Source organism: Chroicocephalus ridibundus, chromosome 1, assembly GCF_963924245.1.
Source record: "Chroicocephalus ridibundus chromosome 1, bChrRid1.1, whole genome shotgun sequence".
Lineage (NCBI taxonomy): Eukaryota > Metazoa > Chordata > Aves > Charadriiformes > Laridae > Chroicocephalus > Chroicocephalus ridibundus.
In genome coordinates, this window is record NC_086284.1 from 30773704 (window position 1) to 30792409 (window position 18706).

An 18706-nucleotide genomic window follows, 5' to 3' on the forward strand; every position below is an offset into this window, starting at 1 on the left:
AGCAACCTGTTGAGGGGCCGGGAGAAGGGGGGGGATGCTGCCCCCCCGTGACTGTGGCTCTCAAGATTGGCATACAGTTCTGTCCAATCGCGCTAGACGGCCTCGCCCCCTCGCGGGTGCCTATTGGCCGCTGGGAGGCGCAGGGCGGGGCTTGGCGGCTCGCGGGGCTCCCCTCCGGAGCGGGGAGCGCTCCCCTCAGAGCGCAGCGTGTGCGTGGGGCGAGCGGGTGGCGACGGGCCGCGCCGGCGGCAGGAGCGGGGCCGCCACTCGGCCCCTCTGCGGAGCGCAGCCGCCGCTGCCGGGGGGCTCCCGGCGCTTCGCCCCGTCGGCAAGGATGATGCAGGTTCTCCCCGCCGCGCCGCGGCGGCTGCTGGCCGGTTTGCTGCTGCTGGCCGGCTGCGTTTGGGTGGGGGCTCCGGAGCCGCCGCCGGGCACCGCCGCGGTCTCCTCGCCCTGGGCGCCGGAGGCGGCCCCCGTCGTGGTGGCCAATCGCGGTCTGCGGGTGCCCCTGGGCCGCTCCGCCTGGCTGGACCCCGCGCGGGACCTGGTGCTGCAGGTGCAGCCGGGGGACCGGTGCCACCTCACCGTGCTGGACGAGGGCCCGCTGTGGCAGCGCCCGGGCCGCCTGAGCCCCAGGCGCTTCCCCTGCGACTTCGGGCCCGGCGAGGTGCAGTACTCCCACCTGGGCGGACGCAGCCCCGCGCGGGACCGCGTCCGCCTCCAGCTGCGCTACGACTCGCCCAGCCGCGCCCTGGTGCTGCCCCTGGTGCTGGAGGTGGAGGTGCTCTTCACCCAGCTGGAGATCGTCACCCGCAACCTGCCCCTCACCGTCGAGCGCCTGCGGGGCACCAGCAACCCGCTGGACGCCCGCAGCCTGGAGTTCGCCTTCGAGCCGGGACGGCAGCGCTGCCGGGTGGGCCTGCTGCCGCCGCTCGCCGGGCTGCCCCGCTACGGAGAGATCCTCAACTACCCCCCGGCGGCGGCGGCGCCGGTGGCCGCGGGTGGAGAGGCGGCGGGGGGCAGCCCGGTGCCCGCCTCCATGTGGGACTGCGAGGAGTTCCTGCGCCTGGGGCTGCGCTACCGGCACACGGCAGCCGGCGGCTCCCCCAACCGTGACCTGGTGCCGCTGGTGGCCGAGCTGCGGGAGGCGTCGGGCAGTGGGGCGCTGCTGAAGCGCGAGTACTTCCAGGTGCTGGTGCGGATCCGGGCCGGAACTGAGAACGTGGCCCCCAAACCCAGCTTCTTGGCCATGCTCATGATGGAGGTGGACCAGTTTGTCCTCACTGCCCTCACGCCTGACATGCTTGCGGCTGAGGATGCTGAGTCACCACCAGACCTGCTGCTCTTCAACATCACCTCGTCCTTTGGCCCTGGCCAGGGGCACATGGTCAGCACAGATGACCGGAGCTTGCCTGTCTCCTCTTTCAGCCAGCAGGATGTGAGGGAGCTGCGCATCGCCTACCAGCCACCCACAGAGGACTCGGATCGGGAGCGGCTCTTTGAGCTGGAGCTGGAAGTGTTGGACCCCGAGGGTGCTGCCTCAGAGCCCTTTGCGTTTGTCATTGTGGTGAAGCCTATGAACACCCTGGCACCTGTGGTGACCCGCAACACTGGCCTCGTGCTCTATGAGGGGCAGTCACGGCCTCTCTCAGGCCCTGGTCCCAGCCCCAACCTGGTGATCAGTGATGAGGATGACCTTGAGCAAGTGCGGGTGAGTGTGGTGGCAGGGCTGAGGCACGGCCACCTTACTTTGCTGGAGGACTCCCCAGTACCTGCCGCCCCTCGTAAACACTTCACCGTGGCTGAGCTGGCAGCAGGCCGGGTCATTTACCAGCACGATGGCAGTGAGTCTCCACTTAGTGACAACCTGGTGCTGCGTCTGGAAGATGGTGGCTCTCGACACCGTGTTGAGTTTCTTTTCCCCATTACCTTGGTGCCCACTGATGACCAGCCGCCCCTACTCAATGCTAACACAGGGCTGGCCATGGCTGAGGGTGAAACGGTGCCCATCACCACCCGTGCTCTTAGTGCCACTGACATTGACTCGCAGGATGCCATCCTGCTCTTCACAGTGGAGTCTGGCCCCACTGCTGGGCAGCTCCTCCTTCGTCAAGCACAGCCGCCTCCTGGCTGGGAAGAGGAGGAAGAAGATGAGGGCTTTTCTTGGAGGAGGGTGCCGGGTTTAGCAGGGAGCTCCCTAATCTATGAAAAGCCAGTGAGAGAGTGGCTGCAGCAGGACATTGTAGAAGGGCGTCTCTATTACCACCACTTTGGGCCTCACAGTCCTGGCCCTGGGGTTGTGTTGGACCAGTTCGTCTTCAGAGTCCAGGATGACAACGACCCACCCAACCGCTCCGGACCACAGACTTTTGTAATCCGGGTACATCCCGTAGACAGATTAGCCCCAGAGCTGCATAGTAGCAGCAGCCTGCACTTAATAGTTGCAGAACAGCAGGTGACCCCACTGCGGAGGAAACACTTGTGTTACACAGATCAGGATTCAGGGGACCGTGAACTCCGCTATACAATAACACAGCCCCCCACTGACACTAACCATCCTCCAGATGTATATGGGTCCCGCCTTGGATCCCTCGTGCTGACTGAGGATCACTCTGTGGAAGTTACCCACTTCACCCAAGCCCAGATCAACCATCACAAGATATCGTACCGTCCCCCACAGGAAGAACTGGGGGTGGCTCCTCATTTGATTCAGTTTCAGTATCAAGTGCAAGATGCAGCTGGCAACACAGCCGAAGGGACTTTCACCATCTACCTGCAGCCTGTGGATAACCAGCCTCCTGAAATCACTAACACTGGCTTCACTTTGCCTGAGGGAGGCAGCCATGTCCTCAGTCCAACTGAGCTGGATGCCAGTGACACGGACACTGAGCTTGCCCATCTCAGATTTATCCTGACCCAGGCTCCTCGGTATGGCCAGTTGCAGCTTTCTGGGTACAGTTTGATTCCAGGAGCTGTCTTTGGCCTGGAGGATATCAGACAAGGGAGGGTGGTGTATGTGCACAGTGGAGCTGAAACCAACAGTGATACCTGCAGGCTTGATGTGAGTGATGGCGTCCATTTTGTGCCCATCACACTGAAAATGAATGTGCACCCAGTTGATGATGAGGTTCCTATGCTACGGTTGCCCCCAGGCACTCTTGGTTCCTACCTGGATGTGCTGGAGAATGGTGCAGCTGAAATCACTGCTAATGTTATTCAGGGCACAGATGAGGATACAGATGACTTAATGTTGACCTTCATTGTAGAGGATCCTCCTCAGCATGGAAACATCCTGGTCCAAGGGGTGCCTGCAGAGAGATTTTCACAGAGAGATGTGCTGGATGGTGTTGTGGTATATGCTCACACTGGTGGGGAAATAGGCCGCCTGCCCAAAGAAGATACCTTCAACCTTACCTTGTCTGACCTGTCTGAGGAGTGGAGCGTCAGGGGCAATGTTGTACAAGGAGTTTCAGTCTTGGTGACCATTCTTCCTGTTGACAGTCAAGCTCCAGAGATTTTTGTGGGGGAGCAGTTCATGGTAACGGAAGGTGACAGACGGGTCATTACTCCAGCTCACCTCAGGGCTGAAGATGTGGATACTCCTAATGATGATATACTCTGCACCATTGTTGCTCAGCCTACATCTGGGTATGTAGAGAACATCTCCCCAGCCCCAGGATCTGAAAAATCCAGAGCAGGTGTAGCTATAAGTGCTTTTACCTTGAAAGACCTCCGTCAAGGGCATATTTTTTACGTCCAAAGTATACATAAGGGTGTGGAGCCTGTTGAAGACAGATTTGCTTTCCGCTGTTCTGATGGCATTAACTTTTCCCAAAGGCACTTTTTCCCCATTGTCATTATACCGATCAATGATGAAGAGCCTGAAATCTTTATACGAGAGTTTGTTGTGATGGAAGGCATGAGCCTGGTTATTGATACCCCTATCCTCAACGCAGCTGATGCAGACGTCCCTGCTGATGAGTTAATGTTCACAATCACCAGACTTCCCAGGCATGGCCACATTGTGAACCAGCTGGTCAATGGAACTGTCCTAGTGGAGAGCTTCACCTTGGACCAGATAACAGAGAGCTCCAACATACTCTATGAACATGATGACTCTGAGACAAAGGAGGACAGTTTTGAGGTGAAACTCACAGATGGTAAACATACCGTTAGAAAAATGGTACTCATCATGGTTATTCCTGTAGATGATGAGACACCCAGAATGGCCATCAATGATGGTTTGGAGATTGAAATAGGGGAAACTAGAACTATTCATAACAGAATATTGAAGGCTACTGATCTAGATTCTGAAGACAAAACCTTGACATACATTATAAGATATGGACCAGGACAAGGCCTCTTGCAGAGAATAAAGCCTTCGGGTGGAGTTGAGAATATTACCCTGGGGATGAACTTCACCCAAGATGAAGTGGATAGAAACTTAATTCAATATATGCATTTTGGCCAAGAAGGAGTTCGTGATCTTATCAAGTTTGATGTGACAGATGGAATAAATCCTCTCATTGACCGCTACTTTTATGTGACAATAGGTAGCATTGATATTGTCTTCCCAGATGTAATCAGCAAAGGAGTTTCTTTGAAGGAAGGAGGGAAGGTAACCCTTACTACTGATTTGCTTAGCACCAGTGACCTGAATAGTCCAGATGAGAACTTAGTTTTCACTATAACCAGAGCACCTGTTCGTGGTCATCTTGAATGCACAGATCAGCCTGGGGTACCCATCTCCACTTTTACTCAACTCTTGTTAGCAGGCAATAAAGTCTATTACATTCACACTTCAGAAGATGAGGTGAAAATGGACAGCTTTGAGTTTGAGGTGACTGATGGCTATAACCCTGTTTTTCGTACTTTCAGAATTTCTATCAGTGATGTGGACAATAAGAAACCTGTTGTCACAATCCATAACCTGGTGGTGAGTGAAAATGAATACAAACTGATAACCCCATTTGAACTGACTGCTGAAGACAGAGATACACCTGACTCATTGCTAAAATTTATCCTCACTCAAATACCAGTTCATGGTCAGATCATGTTCAATAACTCCAAACCAGTCACCACCTTCACTAAACAAGATCTAAATGAAAATCTAATCAGCTACAAACATGATGGCACAGAATCAGTTGAGGATAGCTTCTCTTTCACTGTTACGGATGGCACTCACACTGATTTCTACGTCTTCCCCAACACTGTGTTTGAAACAAAGAAACCTCAGACTATGAAGATTCGAATAATGGCTGTGGACAACAGTGTACCTCAAATTGTAATAAATAAGGGTGCTCAGACTCTCCGTATTCTAGCCACAGGTCACATTGGGTTTCTGATTACCAACAAGGTGCTCAAAGTGGAAGACAGGGACAGTTTACATGCTACTCTCAAGATCAGAATCACAGAGGGTCCACGCCATGGCTTCCTGATTCACCTGGGGAAAGGCAACCATAGCATCAGCCAGTTCACTCAAGGTATTACGATACTCCATGCTTTCTTTAGATCACTGAAAATGGTCTTGTTCACACTAAACTCTATAATAATTGATTAGAGAAACTTTCCAACAGCGAGCTTATTTATAATGGCTTTATATTTTTTAGTTCTCTTTTTTATTTATTGCATCTGTGACAGCTTTAAACAGGAAAGGGTGTCTACTGGATAAACACTGAATAAAGGAGCATCTTTGCTTTGGAGAGCTTACCGTCCAAATAACTGTGATTTGGACTTTCTGTTAGTGATAGAAATTTGGATAACAGATTTGGGCTGCACATGGTGCCAGATCCTTAGAGGCTGAGTGCCACCTTTAAACAGTTTTATTTAGAAAATGCTATGGGAGTGGCCAAGCTATTATTAACTAATGGTCATACCATGGCTATATCAGTTGCTATACAGTCTGAGTGCACTTAACTGTAGAAGCAAAGTAATTTCCCAAACATGGGGAAATAATATAGTATGAGTGCATCTGTTGCCCTAATTACACAAGTCTTAACCACAAAGTGTTTGTGGTAAATTAAAAGGTAATGTAAATGTTCTAAAATTATGTCAGTGATACTTTTCACATGGAACTAGAATACTAGATGGTATAAATAGGATGAAAACCACATGTGCTGTATGTTCTGAAATAAAGCCTCAACACAGGGCTATGAAGTAACTTTAATTGAAAGGGGAGCATTAGCTATTCTCCAGAGAATTTTCCATGTTACTTTGCAATGAGTTTTAATAGCTGGTTAATTAAAAATGAAATGAGGTTTCTTGGAGCCTCCTGCAGCTGTTGAGTGATCAGACAGCACAATTTCATGGAGACTCAAAGTTACGGGGTCCCAGACAGGCTGGGCTGTGGAGGTGGTAAGGCTAGAGATTAATGCTTGTAGTTGTCGGTATTTCATTTCACAGAGCCCATACTGGTATGTCTCCCGTTTTAAAGTGTTGGCTGTAGTGATGTTCCTGTCAGGTAGACCAAATCTTGCAAACAGGCCTAATGAACTTTTGAATGGCGGGGGTGCCCTAAGTTTTGCGGTGTTAGTGCAAAAAAAGAGGATGAGGAGGGACCAAACCATGTCTAAGCTTCGGGAACCACTACATCTCCTTACATGTAAAGGCTTCAGTAGTGAACTGTGAGTAGTATTAAGAGTATTGTTGTCAGAACAAGTGAGAAACAGAAGAGAACGTGAGTGAGCAAATAAACAGATTATCACTTTTTTAGTGGGTTTTTGTTTACATTGGAGAATGTAGAATTACTAAGTGGATGTTCCTTGAAAGCAGACCACTGCATAGCACAGTGATATCCCATTTTTTTGAGGAGGGGGGGCATTCAGGATAGGTACATATTCCATTTTTTTTCATGCCAAGTGGCCAGGTGTGCGTTTGTTGGATGACCAAAATGCAGTTGTTACTTGGCTTGGCAATCATATAGCTTCGTTGATGTCTCAGCATTCCATGTAACCTCCTGAGGCCACAGATATCCGCATGGCTACTCCAGCCAAATACGCAGCACTTTGTAAGCAATGATTTTATTCAACATTCACCCCTGATAATGCTTTTTGTCGTCTTCTTCAGGCGAGTGTTTTCAGAGAGACGAGTTAATGATGTTGTAAAGTGTTTCTGTTTCTTAAAGAATACATATTAATATATGTAACCTTTAATAACCACATCAGTTTTGCAGAATTATAAATGGGAAATCAGTGCCTTGATCTAGTGGAAACAATTATATTTTTTTTAATAGAAAATTATGTTGGATTTCAAAATTATGTTGAAGAATTCCAATATCACATTAATATTTAGCAGATACTGTAGTTATGCAGTAATAAATAGTGCTTACAACTAGGCAAGCTTTAATATAACTAGCATAACCTAATCAACTGTGGAAGGAAAGTGTGGAATTGCTCAGGTGACTCTGAACATGTTCTTAATGAACAGAAAACAGGACATTCCTTTGGAATTCTGTTGACAAAATTATGTTTGGATGGCAAGTGGGTTTTTTGATGAGGTGGTCCTGGTCCTGCAAACACTGGCTCAAGTGCTTATCTTTATATATTTTGAACCATGGGTTTTGGTGAGGCTACCCACAGAGGCAGAGCTGAGTACTTGCGTAAATGTTTGCAGGGTGAAAGATTTATTTTCTCCACTGGCATGAAGAGGTATTTGTTTGCATCCTCTTTACAGGCCCATGAATTTTTGATCTTTAACTTTCAAACATTTATGGAAGAGATTCTTCAGTGACATATATTTGCTGATAAGGTTCTTAACTTGTTTGCCCTAGATGATGTCTGGCTACTTTTGGAACTGAGGATTTTGAGGAGCTGTAACAGAAGTGCTTTTGGCTTCTTTTTACTAATGCATATGCCCCAATGTGGGGGGAGAACTTGGGTGGTACTTGAGCTCCACTTTAATGCTATTAATTTCTAAAACTTTTTCTTAAAACAAAAAAAAATCAGACGTGGATTTTTAACAACAGCAATCTTACAAAGAAAGTGACAGAAATTAGTTTTTATGTATTACACGTTTCTCATCACTGCTCAAGGAATCCAAACCCCACAATATTAATAAATAATTTTTTGCCTTTTACATACTTTCTTTATTGCAATTGATGATTCAAAATTGTGCATTAAATTTTTTCTTAATTTAGTTTTGTCTGTCTACTTTAATTGCATCTCTTCGGGTTCTTAAAACAGTCAATCACTGTAAGTGTTTGAGCACTGTTTATGACAATTCATATAGATTATATGCCATATCCTTTGAAAACATGGTGATAGGAGGGATGGTCTGGTGGAGAGGGTATTTTTGTAGGGGACTAAAGAGATTGAGATCTCTCTACTGCAGAATGTGTAGAGATATCCTATCCTAGAGGTGGACCACATGCCAGAAGTAATCTAGTTCTAGAGGTGGTGGTGGGAGTTCATGTGGACTAATTTGTCTTGCCTCTAGAATGGAGGGTAGAACTTCACATAGAAAATACCTTGGGCTTTGGTCCCGTCTCAGCCACAGATTTTCTGTGACCTCTACTTCTCAGGATGAAGAATGGCAGAATCAGTATCTCAGTAGAGATACACCTCTGTTTAAGAAAATGCACCACTAAAAATATGAAATAGTTCTGACTGTTGGCCCATGTTTTTACATTTCCTTTTAGTTCTTTTTGTAAATACATCTTAAAAGAAAGAGGGCACTGGGGAGGGGGAAGTAAAGAGAGGGAGAATGAATGATATCTGTAAAATTTAAGCACTGCTAATACTGAAATTCCTGAGCTCTGCTGGAGAACCTTGACCTCTCTCTGTTGAAGCGAAACTATTTAATACATGTCAAGTTTTTCTATAAAAAGTTTCATACCTTCAGCATTTAAAATAAGATCTATTTTTCCTGACTCTTTCCAGCTGATATCGATGATATGAAGATATGCTATGTTTTACGAGGGGGTGACAATGCCACCAGTGACATTTTTCATTTCATGGTTGAAGACGGCGGTGAGTACTCACAGTATCTGTGCTTTTGTCGTTCTTGAAAGAGAAAGAGTTTAAGTATACTCTGGGGACCTTAATTGAGGGAAGTCCATCTTATCTCCTGGAATATGATTTTTGTTATGACTTTCCCATATTGTGTACTATTTCTGGTGATTACAAAGAGAGATGTCGATATGAGAATTGCATCTAATGAAAAAACACTACTCTAGCAAGAAAGTGAAATTCTCTAAGTCTCCTCAGATACCTGGTTTTTCCATAGTTTTGTCTTTGTAGTCCCTGTCCAGGCTCTTTACGCATAAATTCTTACAAGCCTTTTATCTTGAGAAACATTATAAATTTTGATTTACAGTTATGGTTGTCTGCCTCTTTAAAGGTTCCAGTTATAAGACTATTCATGTGGACGCATTGTCTCTGATGTGCACATTGTGTAGAGTTCAAGTTCTGATTCTACCTGCTTAACAGAATCCTCAATGGCTTGTGAAAGAGCTTTGTTGGGTGACTGTTGTCAATTCTTCTAACTAATATTATTTCGTAGGATTGTGGAGGATGCAAAAGGAAAGAATAAAACCAAATTGAGAATACTAGCATATACTCGCTTGAGGGAAAAAATATGTCGTGGGTTTTTTGGTTGTTTTTAAAAAACAAAGAACAGTTTTTAAGGGGTAAACAAAAAACATTAACAGGCCTTTTTTTTTTCCTATCCAAAGGTCTGTACTTAATATGGATGTTCCTAAATGTAGACATTCCTGTGTGTGGTAACAGGTGGCTAGATTATGTTACTTTAATACCTTTTTTAATATGTGATATATAGCTCTATGAGTAATTGGCAATGAATTTTATTAGTTGATTTAATAATAAACTTCTTAGAAAAAATGCTTCAAGTTAACTTATTTTCAGCTCATGTGCACTCAGCTCATGTTACTGCTTCACAAGAAGCACAGCCAATTAATGGTGTTAAGATCAGTGAACAGGGATTTGTCCTGTCTGTCAGAGATTGAACAGTTTTGTCACCATCTGCCATTGCTGGGAGTGGAATATTAAAGCACGTTCTCCTGTTCATTGTGCTGGACAAGCACAGAAGAGACAGTACCTCTTCAGACTTTTGAAAATGTCTTTGCAAATCTTTGCTACATCAGAGAACAAGTAGTGAGATAAGAGTTTGTTACATTTGACTTATTTTCCTTAAATCTTTTCTTTAAACTGAGATATAGGTTAGAGAAATTTAAAACTAAATAAAGATAATGGAGTACAGGGTGCTATGTTTTCTTAGTAATACCACCATTTTCTTATGACAGGTGTCACCACATGGTGACATTGTTAATGATTTTCAAGTTGTTCTTCTGGTAGGTGAACAAATACTCAGTCCTGAGATATTTCAATTTTTCATGTGATGGGAGTAATTAAAACTGAAGAAAGTTTACTCTCAGCGAACCGATTAACAACAGTTCTTAAAACTGAGTTGCTTCCTGAGAATCCAACGTTTGTGAGACTTCCAGCTCCGTGCTATTTGAACACTTTCTAGTGGCAAATGTGTAGTTACAGCAAATGGCACTTAATATATTCCAACACTATATCAAGAATTTTTCTTTGCCTGGAAAGCTGACCTGCCACATCTGCTTCTACTTGGCAGGGTTATAACAGCCTGTCAATTGTAACAGCATGCTATTTTTCATAATACAAAGAATCATTATGATAACAAGGTGCTTGCTGATTTTTTAGAGCCTTTGGAACTTGTGACAACGTTATCATCTTGCAGACTACTTAGCTAGATGGTAAGATGGTCTTTGCCTTCCTGAGGGTATTTGTTGACACAGTGAAAAATGAGCTGTGCTGCATTTCAGAATATTTCTGATTTTCTGCTTGACTGAAGATGGTAAAACTGTATTTAAGAGAGATGAAGTTGTGATGAAAACATTAATATTTGTCTGTCTAAAAAAACTCAAATTTATTAGCAGTGTCTTTAGAATCTGTAACAAGGATGAAAAATACAACAATTTAACCTAGGTATATTTCCTCCCTCTTCAGAAAGACATCAAAGCCAGTGTTCTGCAGCTCAGGTATATTTTGGCAGAATTTCAGTTGTACCAAGACTATTGTTTTAGTGGTTTTGATTTTAAGCCAGATCATTCTAGGAGACTAAACACAAGATTTGAGTGAAATATCCACAGACTACCAACATCCGCAGTAGAATGGCACGCTTTAGACTTCTCCTGTATTAGGAATTTTGCAGTAGTAACAGGTTTGTGATGGCTACCACACAGTGCCTCCTAATGCTTTAAATTAAATAAGTGGTACTTCACTGAAGCTGAATTGTGCCATAGTCCATAACTGATCGAGTTGAAATCAGGAGGGATTTCAAAATGTGATTCAAAAAATGGATATTTGTTTTTATTATTCAGGTAATGTTATTTTGAATAAGTAAAAAAACCCCAAACTATTAAGGCAGATCTTGTGGCCCAAGTATTTTATATCTTCCAGTTGTCTCATGCCTCAGTGAGGGGAACCTATGACACCAATCCCTGCTCTCTTCAAATAACATGAATTAGAAAGCTGATTTTGCCCCATACCTCTAGTGTTCCCTGTAAAATACTCTTCTGTGTTGTTTCGGAATATTTGTTCATCGTCTATGAACTGCAAATAGGACAAGATGACCATGACTTTCTCTAGCTCCATCTTTTGATGATCGATCTCCCCCCCCCTCATTATACTGTGACTTAGGAGAACAAATGCAGAAGCTCTTTTGTTGGCCTCTTAAACGATGATAGTCTGATTGGGGCCCAAGTCTGTTATCTCAGGCAATTGCACGGAGGCCAACTATAAGGAGTCATCGAACTGCTCCGGTGTGAGTTTTGTTGTGGATCTGGAATTTTGTTTATCTTCTTAAATGTGGCTAGCATTTGCAGTAAGCAAGTTAGGGCAACGGCAGACCAGGTGGGTAAGTGAGGGGAAAAGAGCCAAGTCAGCACTCTGCCAGCTCTTGGCCCCTCGCCTGCTCTGTTTCTCCCAGCAGGAGTAGAGTGCCATACTACGTACCAAATCGTCACCTAGGGTCTGAAAGCATGAAATATGGTACTGGGACAAACTTTGCATAGTGGCTAAGGGAGAAACCTGCCTCCTAGGCAAATGGAGAATTGCTCAGGGATTATGGCTGTCTTGTGATAACTTTCCAAGTATAACTAAAGAGAGTAGAAATCTGCTCAATATGAAGAGAAAGGAAGGCCATTTAAGAATAAAAGGAGAGAAAGCCCTCAGGACTGTAATTCACAAGCGAGAGCATGTGCCTGCTGTATTCAAACCAAAATTAGAGGTTTCACCAGAAAGAACTGGTTGAGGTTTCAAGTTCTGAAAGAGTCTTATTATCACCATCAATTACCTGCATATGTATGGCTGTAGTGCTTTTCCGGCTTTAAATGGCATGTTTCATAAGAGTAATTAGAAAGTGAAATAAACTGAACACAATACTGCTATTTATCAGCACTAATATTTTTAAAGGTAGAAAAGGTTTTAATTCTTCATGCTTAGGGATTTAGCCTCAAGATGATCTATAAAGTGGGTGAGCCCTAGCATTTCTATTATGCTTAAAACATACTTAGAAGATACTGAAGGATATTGGAAGCTGCTGAGTTAGCTGTGTGATGTATTGAAAGAAACTACCATAGGAATTTGCTTTCTGTTTTGTTTTGAATTTTGATCTTAAAACGATCAAGTGGAGATCTGTTGATACTGAAAAAGTGTTACGAGTCCATTTTAACAAAACATTGAAGAAAGTAAGCAATTTTGTTTTTCACAAAGGTTGCAAAATAGTCTCGGTTGAATCTCTTTCCTCAGAAATGGCCTCCACATTCCATTAACAAGGTGGAGAAAAAAGCTCTTCTTAGAAAGTGCAAGCCTGTGACAGTGGTGAACCCTGATGTTTATATTATTAAATTCTTAATTCAATGATTATTAAAGGCAGGGAAAGATGGATTTATTTTTTTCCTGGAAATCTAGACCGATAGTTGAAGTCCTGGATGTATTTGTGCACATGTACACACTATTGATGCAAATGTACACACTATTGAGAGAGTCACTAGACTGAAGAAAAAGATCCAGCTGAAAACATTTGAGCCTTTTAATTAGTGAAAAACAGACCCACAGAGTAGCTTAAATCTGATAGACTTAGTGAAAAACTGTCATGTCTGCAGCAACTTCATATTGCTGAAACCTCAGGGAAACTGGATATGTATGGCACTGCCCAATACATGCATAGAGTTGGTGCTTCAGCTATGCAAAATGGCACTAATCCGCACGGAATGAAAGTTGACACAGAAATTAGCTCCAGCGTGTTGAGCTCTTGTGCCTGTTTCAGAAAACTGCACTCTGCAATTTCACACTACATCCTGTGTGAGTTGTCTGAGGCATTTTTACTCCTTACACGAAAAACTAGCACTAAGAATGCACAGTTAAAACTTAAGTCCATCATTTACCTTCAATTTATGTTCTCCTTGTCTGTTTTTTTTAATGTCACTGCAGTAAGTCGTATTAATTGAAAAAGAATATGGATCAAAATTCCCACCTATCCAATCTGTAGAAGGTATTTTCTCGTTAAATGTGCAGTTGCAAATAATGTGAAACTGGTTGAACTTGTTTAAGGCAAATTTTTGGCCAGATTCTGCTGATTGTGTATAATAAAACAAACATACCCCAAAGTTGGCACTAAACTCAAACCCCAGCTGAGACCCCATACCTCCAGAGGCAGTATCAGTCAAGTATATTCCTTTGCCCAGCAATGGTTATTGGTTCTGGGGTAGCAGGAATGCCAGATGAAGAGCAGAGCTTCTCTGTAAAGGACTGTTGTCGTCTTTATTTTTGCTTCACATAAGAAATAGTCTTTATTCTATTTAAGTGTTATGAATAACTCTGAAACATTCAAGTTCTGCATGTGTAAAGTCAGTGAAGGAATGTTCATCTCTTCTACATAGTTATCTGCCCCCAAATATTTTTAAAATATGACCTTGTTTTTGACCCGCTTGTTGTTTGTGCTCTCATCACAGTAGTCTGCCTGTCTTCTGAAGCTTGGGGAATCGTCAACCAGGACTGCAGCACCCATGAAAAAAATTCATGTTATGTGCCTCAGTATTTTTTGTTGCAAGAGGCTTGTACCATACTAGTGATGTTTTGCATTACAGAGTCACTTCCATTAAATTTTCCCATTTTGAGGAAAAAAATGAGATAATGCTCTTTTGGGCCTGGAGCATTCTGAGGAAAAAAAAAAAAAAAGAGATTGTGCAAGGGGGAAGCCCATTTCCTGCTCAGCCTTAATTTGAACCATAACCTGTGCATCCCTTACCTAACTCCCTTCTCTGCTCAGTGCTTAACTGGAGTCCTCCAAACTGCTTCTTTAGGGCTACTAAGTGGTATCTTGCAGTACAGAGCCTCAAGGGTAGAATGGTTGCAAAGGGGAGGTAATGACAGGTTCTCGTGGCTGTTTTAGGAATGTGAGGATCACTATGGAAGGAAAGAAACAAGAATTTTTTTTATTTTTTTTTTTAATTCAGGCTCTTTGGGCAGCTTTTCTGACTGAAAGCCAAAGCATTGCAAAGCCAAGGCTCACCGAAACTGGTGATTTACATCATTAGCTAAATCTTATTTAAACTTTTCATTACAGATCTCTAAATGCCTTAACACAGCACTGTATTTTCCTGTACTAACATTTGGTTAAATCCCCAATGAAGCAAGAATCTTTCAAAAAGAATTCTTTGAAGTTAGCCTTTAAACCTAATTTTTGGGAAAACTTCATAGACTTTTCCCAAATATATTTATGCAAGAAATTCTGTTAATTAAAGGAGGACTGTTCTACTGCTTAAAGAAAGCTTCCATTAACTTTGTGAAATATAATTATTTCATCTGTCATCCTTCATTTTACAAATAAGAATATATTTTGAGGAATTTCATCATTCTGGTAGGCTTTATTAATTTTTGAGAGAATAATATTACACTCCTGAGTATAATTATTAAACTAAAACAGTTGTCAGTGTTGCTTTTCAAAGCCATAACACTGATGTGTTTTCTTGGATGAGCTGTAATAATAGTGTAGGAACAGACATTTTTGACTCAGTATCTGATAGTTCTTAAAGCAGGCTTATTTGCAGCATCCTTGCTTGACCTCACATGTGGCATTTGGGCACACCAGTGTTGGCAAGAAACATCAACTACAGTTATCTTTGGCTTAAAAATGAGGGCATCACATGTTGGCGGTACTTTTGCCATCACTTGCCAAGTACTGTATTGGATTCTGGTCTGTTGCCAGGCTTGTTGCTGCTGTTTTGATATACTCTAGGTTGGTGCCTAAACAATTTTCCACATGTCACACTTCTTACTGTAACTATTACCAAGGGATTTAAATAGTAGTTTGACACTACAGTTTATAAAAAAAAAACTAAACAAACAACCCAAACAAAAAAAAAAAACAAACTCAAAATAAACCTTTCTGTAAATAAAAAATTAGTTCTTGGAGGCATTGTTGTGAATGTGGCTGCAAGGTCACAGCAAAATTAATATCTATTAAAGCATACAGGAGTAGCTGTGTATTTTGTGTAGAGATGATTATATGGGGCATATAGAAAGTCTAGAACAGGTCTTGCTGATCTCAATGGAAAGACTTTCATAGTCTTCTATACCAGTTATATTGGTTTCTTTATACTGACATTTTAGACTGACCACTGGAAATGACTGAATTTTCTGTTTTGAACTGGAGCATTACCTTATCCTCCAGATACATACATAGAAAAGAAGGTCTGCTTTTTCCAGATAAACCAAATTTTTTTTTGCCGAGGAAAGAGGCTAGTTGTTTAGTTTGGCAAGAGGATTTTTGTTTGTTTTTAATTATTTGGGTTCAAATGGTGGTTTTAGCCAAAAGCAAAGCTTTCCTCTGCTCCCCATCCTGGATTATTAGTAATTTTTGACAAAAGCAAAGCAGTGTAATTGAAGGGGTGGGTTTACTACTGTTCTGGATTAGGAAAGGAGAGGCAACTGTGTTTTGAATTGCCTTTTCTACAGAAGTTAGGGTACTTTGTCCAAACGTGAAAGACTCGGATGCAGTTCCTTCCTTTATTTCAGAGGCTTTGAACCCATGTTCCCCATAATGCGCTCTCACTTATATTCTGGCCAGTTTTTTATTCATTTTCTGTTTGCCTCCTGTGTATATGAATTCTTAAATACTTTTTTGAATATAACCTGGATTCTTATGTTCTGCTCTCCAACTAAGTACTGTTACCACGAGGCGAACAAATTCTCATTTTTTGTGTGTGCTCCTCCCTCTTTTTTTCCATTATATTTTTCCTTTTGTGCTAATACCTACTGTGTTCCACAGAATAAAACGTCTTGAACAGATGGATTAGGAGCAGTAATAACCTTTAGGCAGGTAGTTTAGGTTGGGGTTTAAGGTGGGGAGATTTTGGTTCCAGTTCTCTTTGAAGTCAGGGCCAATAGTCTTTGTCTTCCATGTAGAATGAGCATCCCGACTGCTGGGTTGGTTGGATAGAAGGGAAATCTCTCCACACCATCACCTGGTGATAGATATTTTTCTAGTTTTAAGCTGAGATTGCTTGCTGAATAATCATACAAAGAACAATGTATTTGCAACAAAATTGATCAGCTCAGCTCCTGGAGCTGAATCCTGCCTGCTTTAGTGAGCTGAATAGTGCCATTGATTTCATTTGACCTGGTCTGGTGAGAGGAAGATAATGCTCAAGAAAGCACTATGAGTATTTCGCAGGCTGTTTACTTAAAAGTAATCCATAATTTAGCTTTTATATTCTTATGATACGCAATAAGGCCCAGCTAGCAGCAAAAGAAGCAAGACAATGAACAGTAAAATTAGGTCAAAATGCAAGAATTAAAGGGATTAAGGAGACACGCTAGGCTTAAGTGGAAGAATTGAGAACTCTCAGGAGTAACGCTGATTGCCAGTGACATGAGAACCTGTGGAAAGACACTAATTCCTAAAGTGAGCTATAATAAGCTTGTGAAATGATATTGGATGTTGGTTGCAGATATTTTTGATCCAGCCAGACTAAAGAGGTCTAGAGAAGAATGAAATGAGAGAAGGGACACTGGCTGCTGTCGAGGAACCCTGCTCACAGCAGCTCAGATTGTTTGATTTCTCAACCTGGTTTCACTGAGGGATTCTAAATAGCCCTCAGGATGAGTTTAGCATTTTTCACTCCACTTGCCAGTTAACAACGTAGAGTCCCAAAAGTTCCCATAAAGGTTCGTTTATCAGTAGATGAAATGTTTCTGGCATGTTGCTTGATTTCTTTAAAAATTAGATTACTATTTATACAAAAGGAATAAACACATCTGAAACAAACTACAGATACGTGACAGTTTTCCACCAAGAAAAGTTAGTGAGTCTTAAACTATGGAAATTCACTAAGAATCAAGTTAAATTAAAAATGGAGAAAAGGTAATGAAGTCATACATTGTCACCAATTTTTTGCAATTTGTGCATCTTATTTTACAACATTCTCACTATTGTAGGAAACATTCTCTGTAGCAGTATAACCATGTATCAGCAAACACATGGTGGATTTTATTGCCTGTTGAGGATAAATAATAACCTTATTTGTATTACATTATGTAATTTACTTCCATTTGCCAAATTGTTACTGTGGGCTGGTAGGCATTGGGAGTGTGCCGAAACTGAAACTTTATATAACCATTGAGTGATGGGGAATTAGAAGCCTGCTTGAAGAAAAGGGATCCAATATGCTTATGTAGCCTTTCTACTTTCAAGCAGTTATGATGAAGAGCGGCCGTAACAACTGGTTTAGCATCACTTCAGGGGAGCTAGTTCAAAGCAATCAACTTTCTTTGGAGTTTTCCTGTGAAAGATAGAATTCTCTTACTCTTAAAAATTGCAGTGTACTTGGAAATATCTTTTCTGAGCTAGTCTTGCAAAGCATAACATGCATAAGATTGCGCAGGCTGAAAAGCAAGTCTGCTGGAAAACAGAGTTCTAGTAATTTATTCTGTTTCCCTTGCTAAATCTTACAATATAAGGACCATTCTTGCCTTATCAATGTCTTGGTGTACTTTCTGGGAAAAGGAAGACATTAGTTTTATTTCATAAGCCCAAACTGTGTTTGGATGATATTCAAATTTTCCCTGAAGTTGTATGACCTGTTCTTTATAATTGGCATTGAAGAATTTAAGAAGAGGAAGTTAAGAGCCAGGAATAATACAACCAGAGTGAAAATCCTGTTAGAGTAAATTAATGAATTAATTTGACCTGTGTTGGTTTTTGCTTGGGTTTGGCCTAGATGAGAATTTCTGAAATCAGTATATTGTGGCTTGTTTCCTCTGGGGTTTTCTTCGGTTAATCTTTCTTTTACAGATTTAACTAATTAGTTTTTGGTTTTAGTAGTAGAAAGAATTTCATTTAGCAGTAGGCCCTTAGGAAGCTCTTTGAAAAGACAGAATTTTTCTTTTTTTTCCCCTTTCTGAAGAAGGATTTTAGCTTGTTTAAGTTCAAGTCATTAGTAAAACATTAATTCATTCAGCTTGATACAGCGTTGCCCTGAATGTTTGCCAGGATTCCAATCTCAGTAACTTTTAACTTAAGTACCAGCATAGCACTTCTGTCACTCTGCTGTATAATGTGCATTTTCTTCAAGACTGTAGGAATGCTGTTACCACACACCTTGCTGCCTCTTTATAGCTTTGTAGTTAGGGTGGAACATAATAATTAGAGAGGGAATTGT

The 18706-nt window shown here is 42.4% G+C and overlaps 1 protein-coding gene across 2 annotated transcripts in view; it reads left to right on the forward strand.

Moving 5' to 3' along the window:
* Positions 1 to 223: 223 nt before the first annotated feature.
* The window catches only part of FREM2 (FRAS1 related extracellular matrix 2), a 138788-nt gene continuing 120305 nt past the window's right edge, over positions 224 to 18706 (forward strand). For both annotated transcript variants that reach the window (XM_063333222.1, XM_063333233.1), the window contains exons 1-2: positions 224 to 5483; positions 8877 to 8966. In XM_063333222.1, the coding sequence (XP_063189292.1) occupies positions 335 to 5483; positions 8877 to 8966 (5239 nt within the window). In that variant the 5' untranslated portion in view covers positions 224 to 334. The remainder of the gene's footprint in view (positions 5484 to 8876; positions 8967 to 18706) is intronic.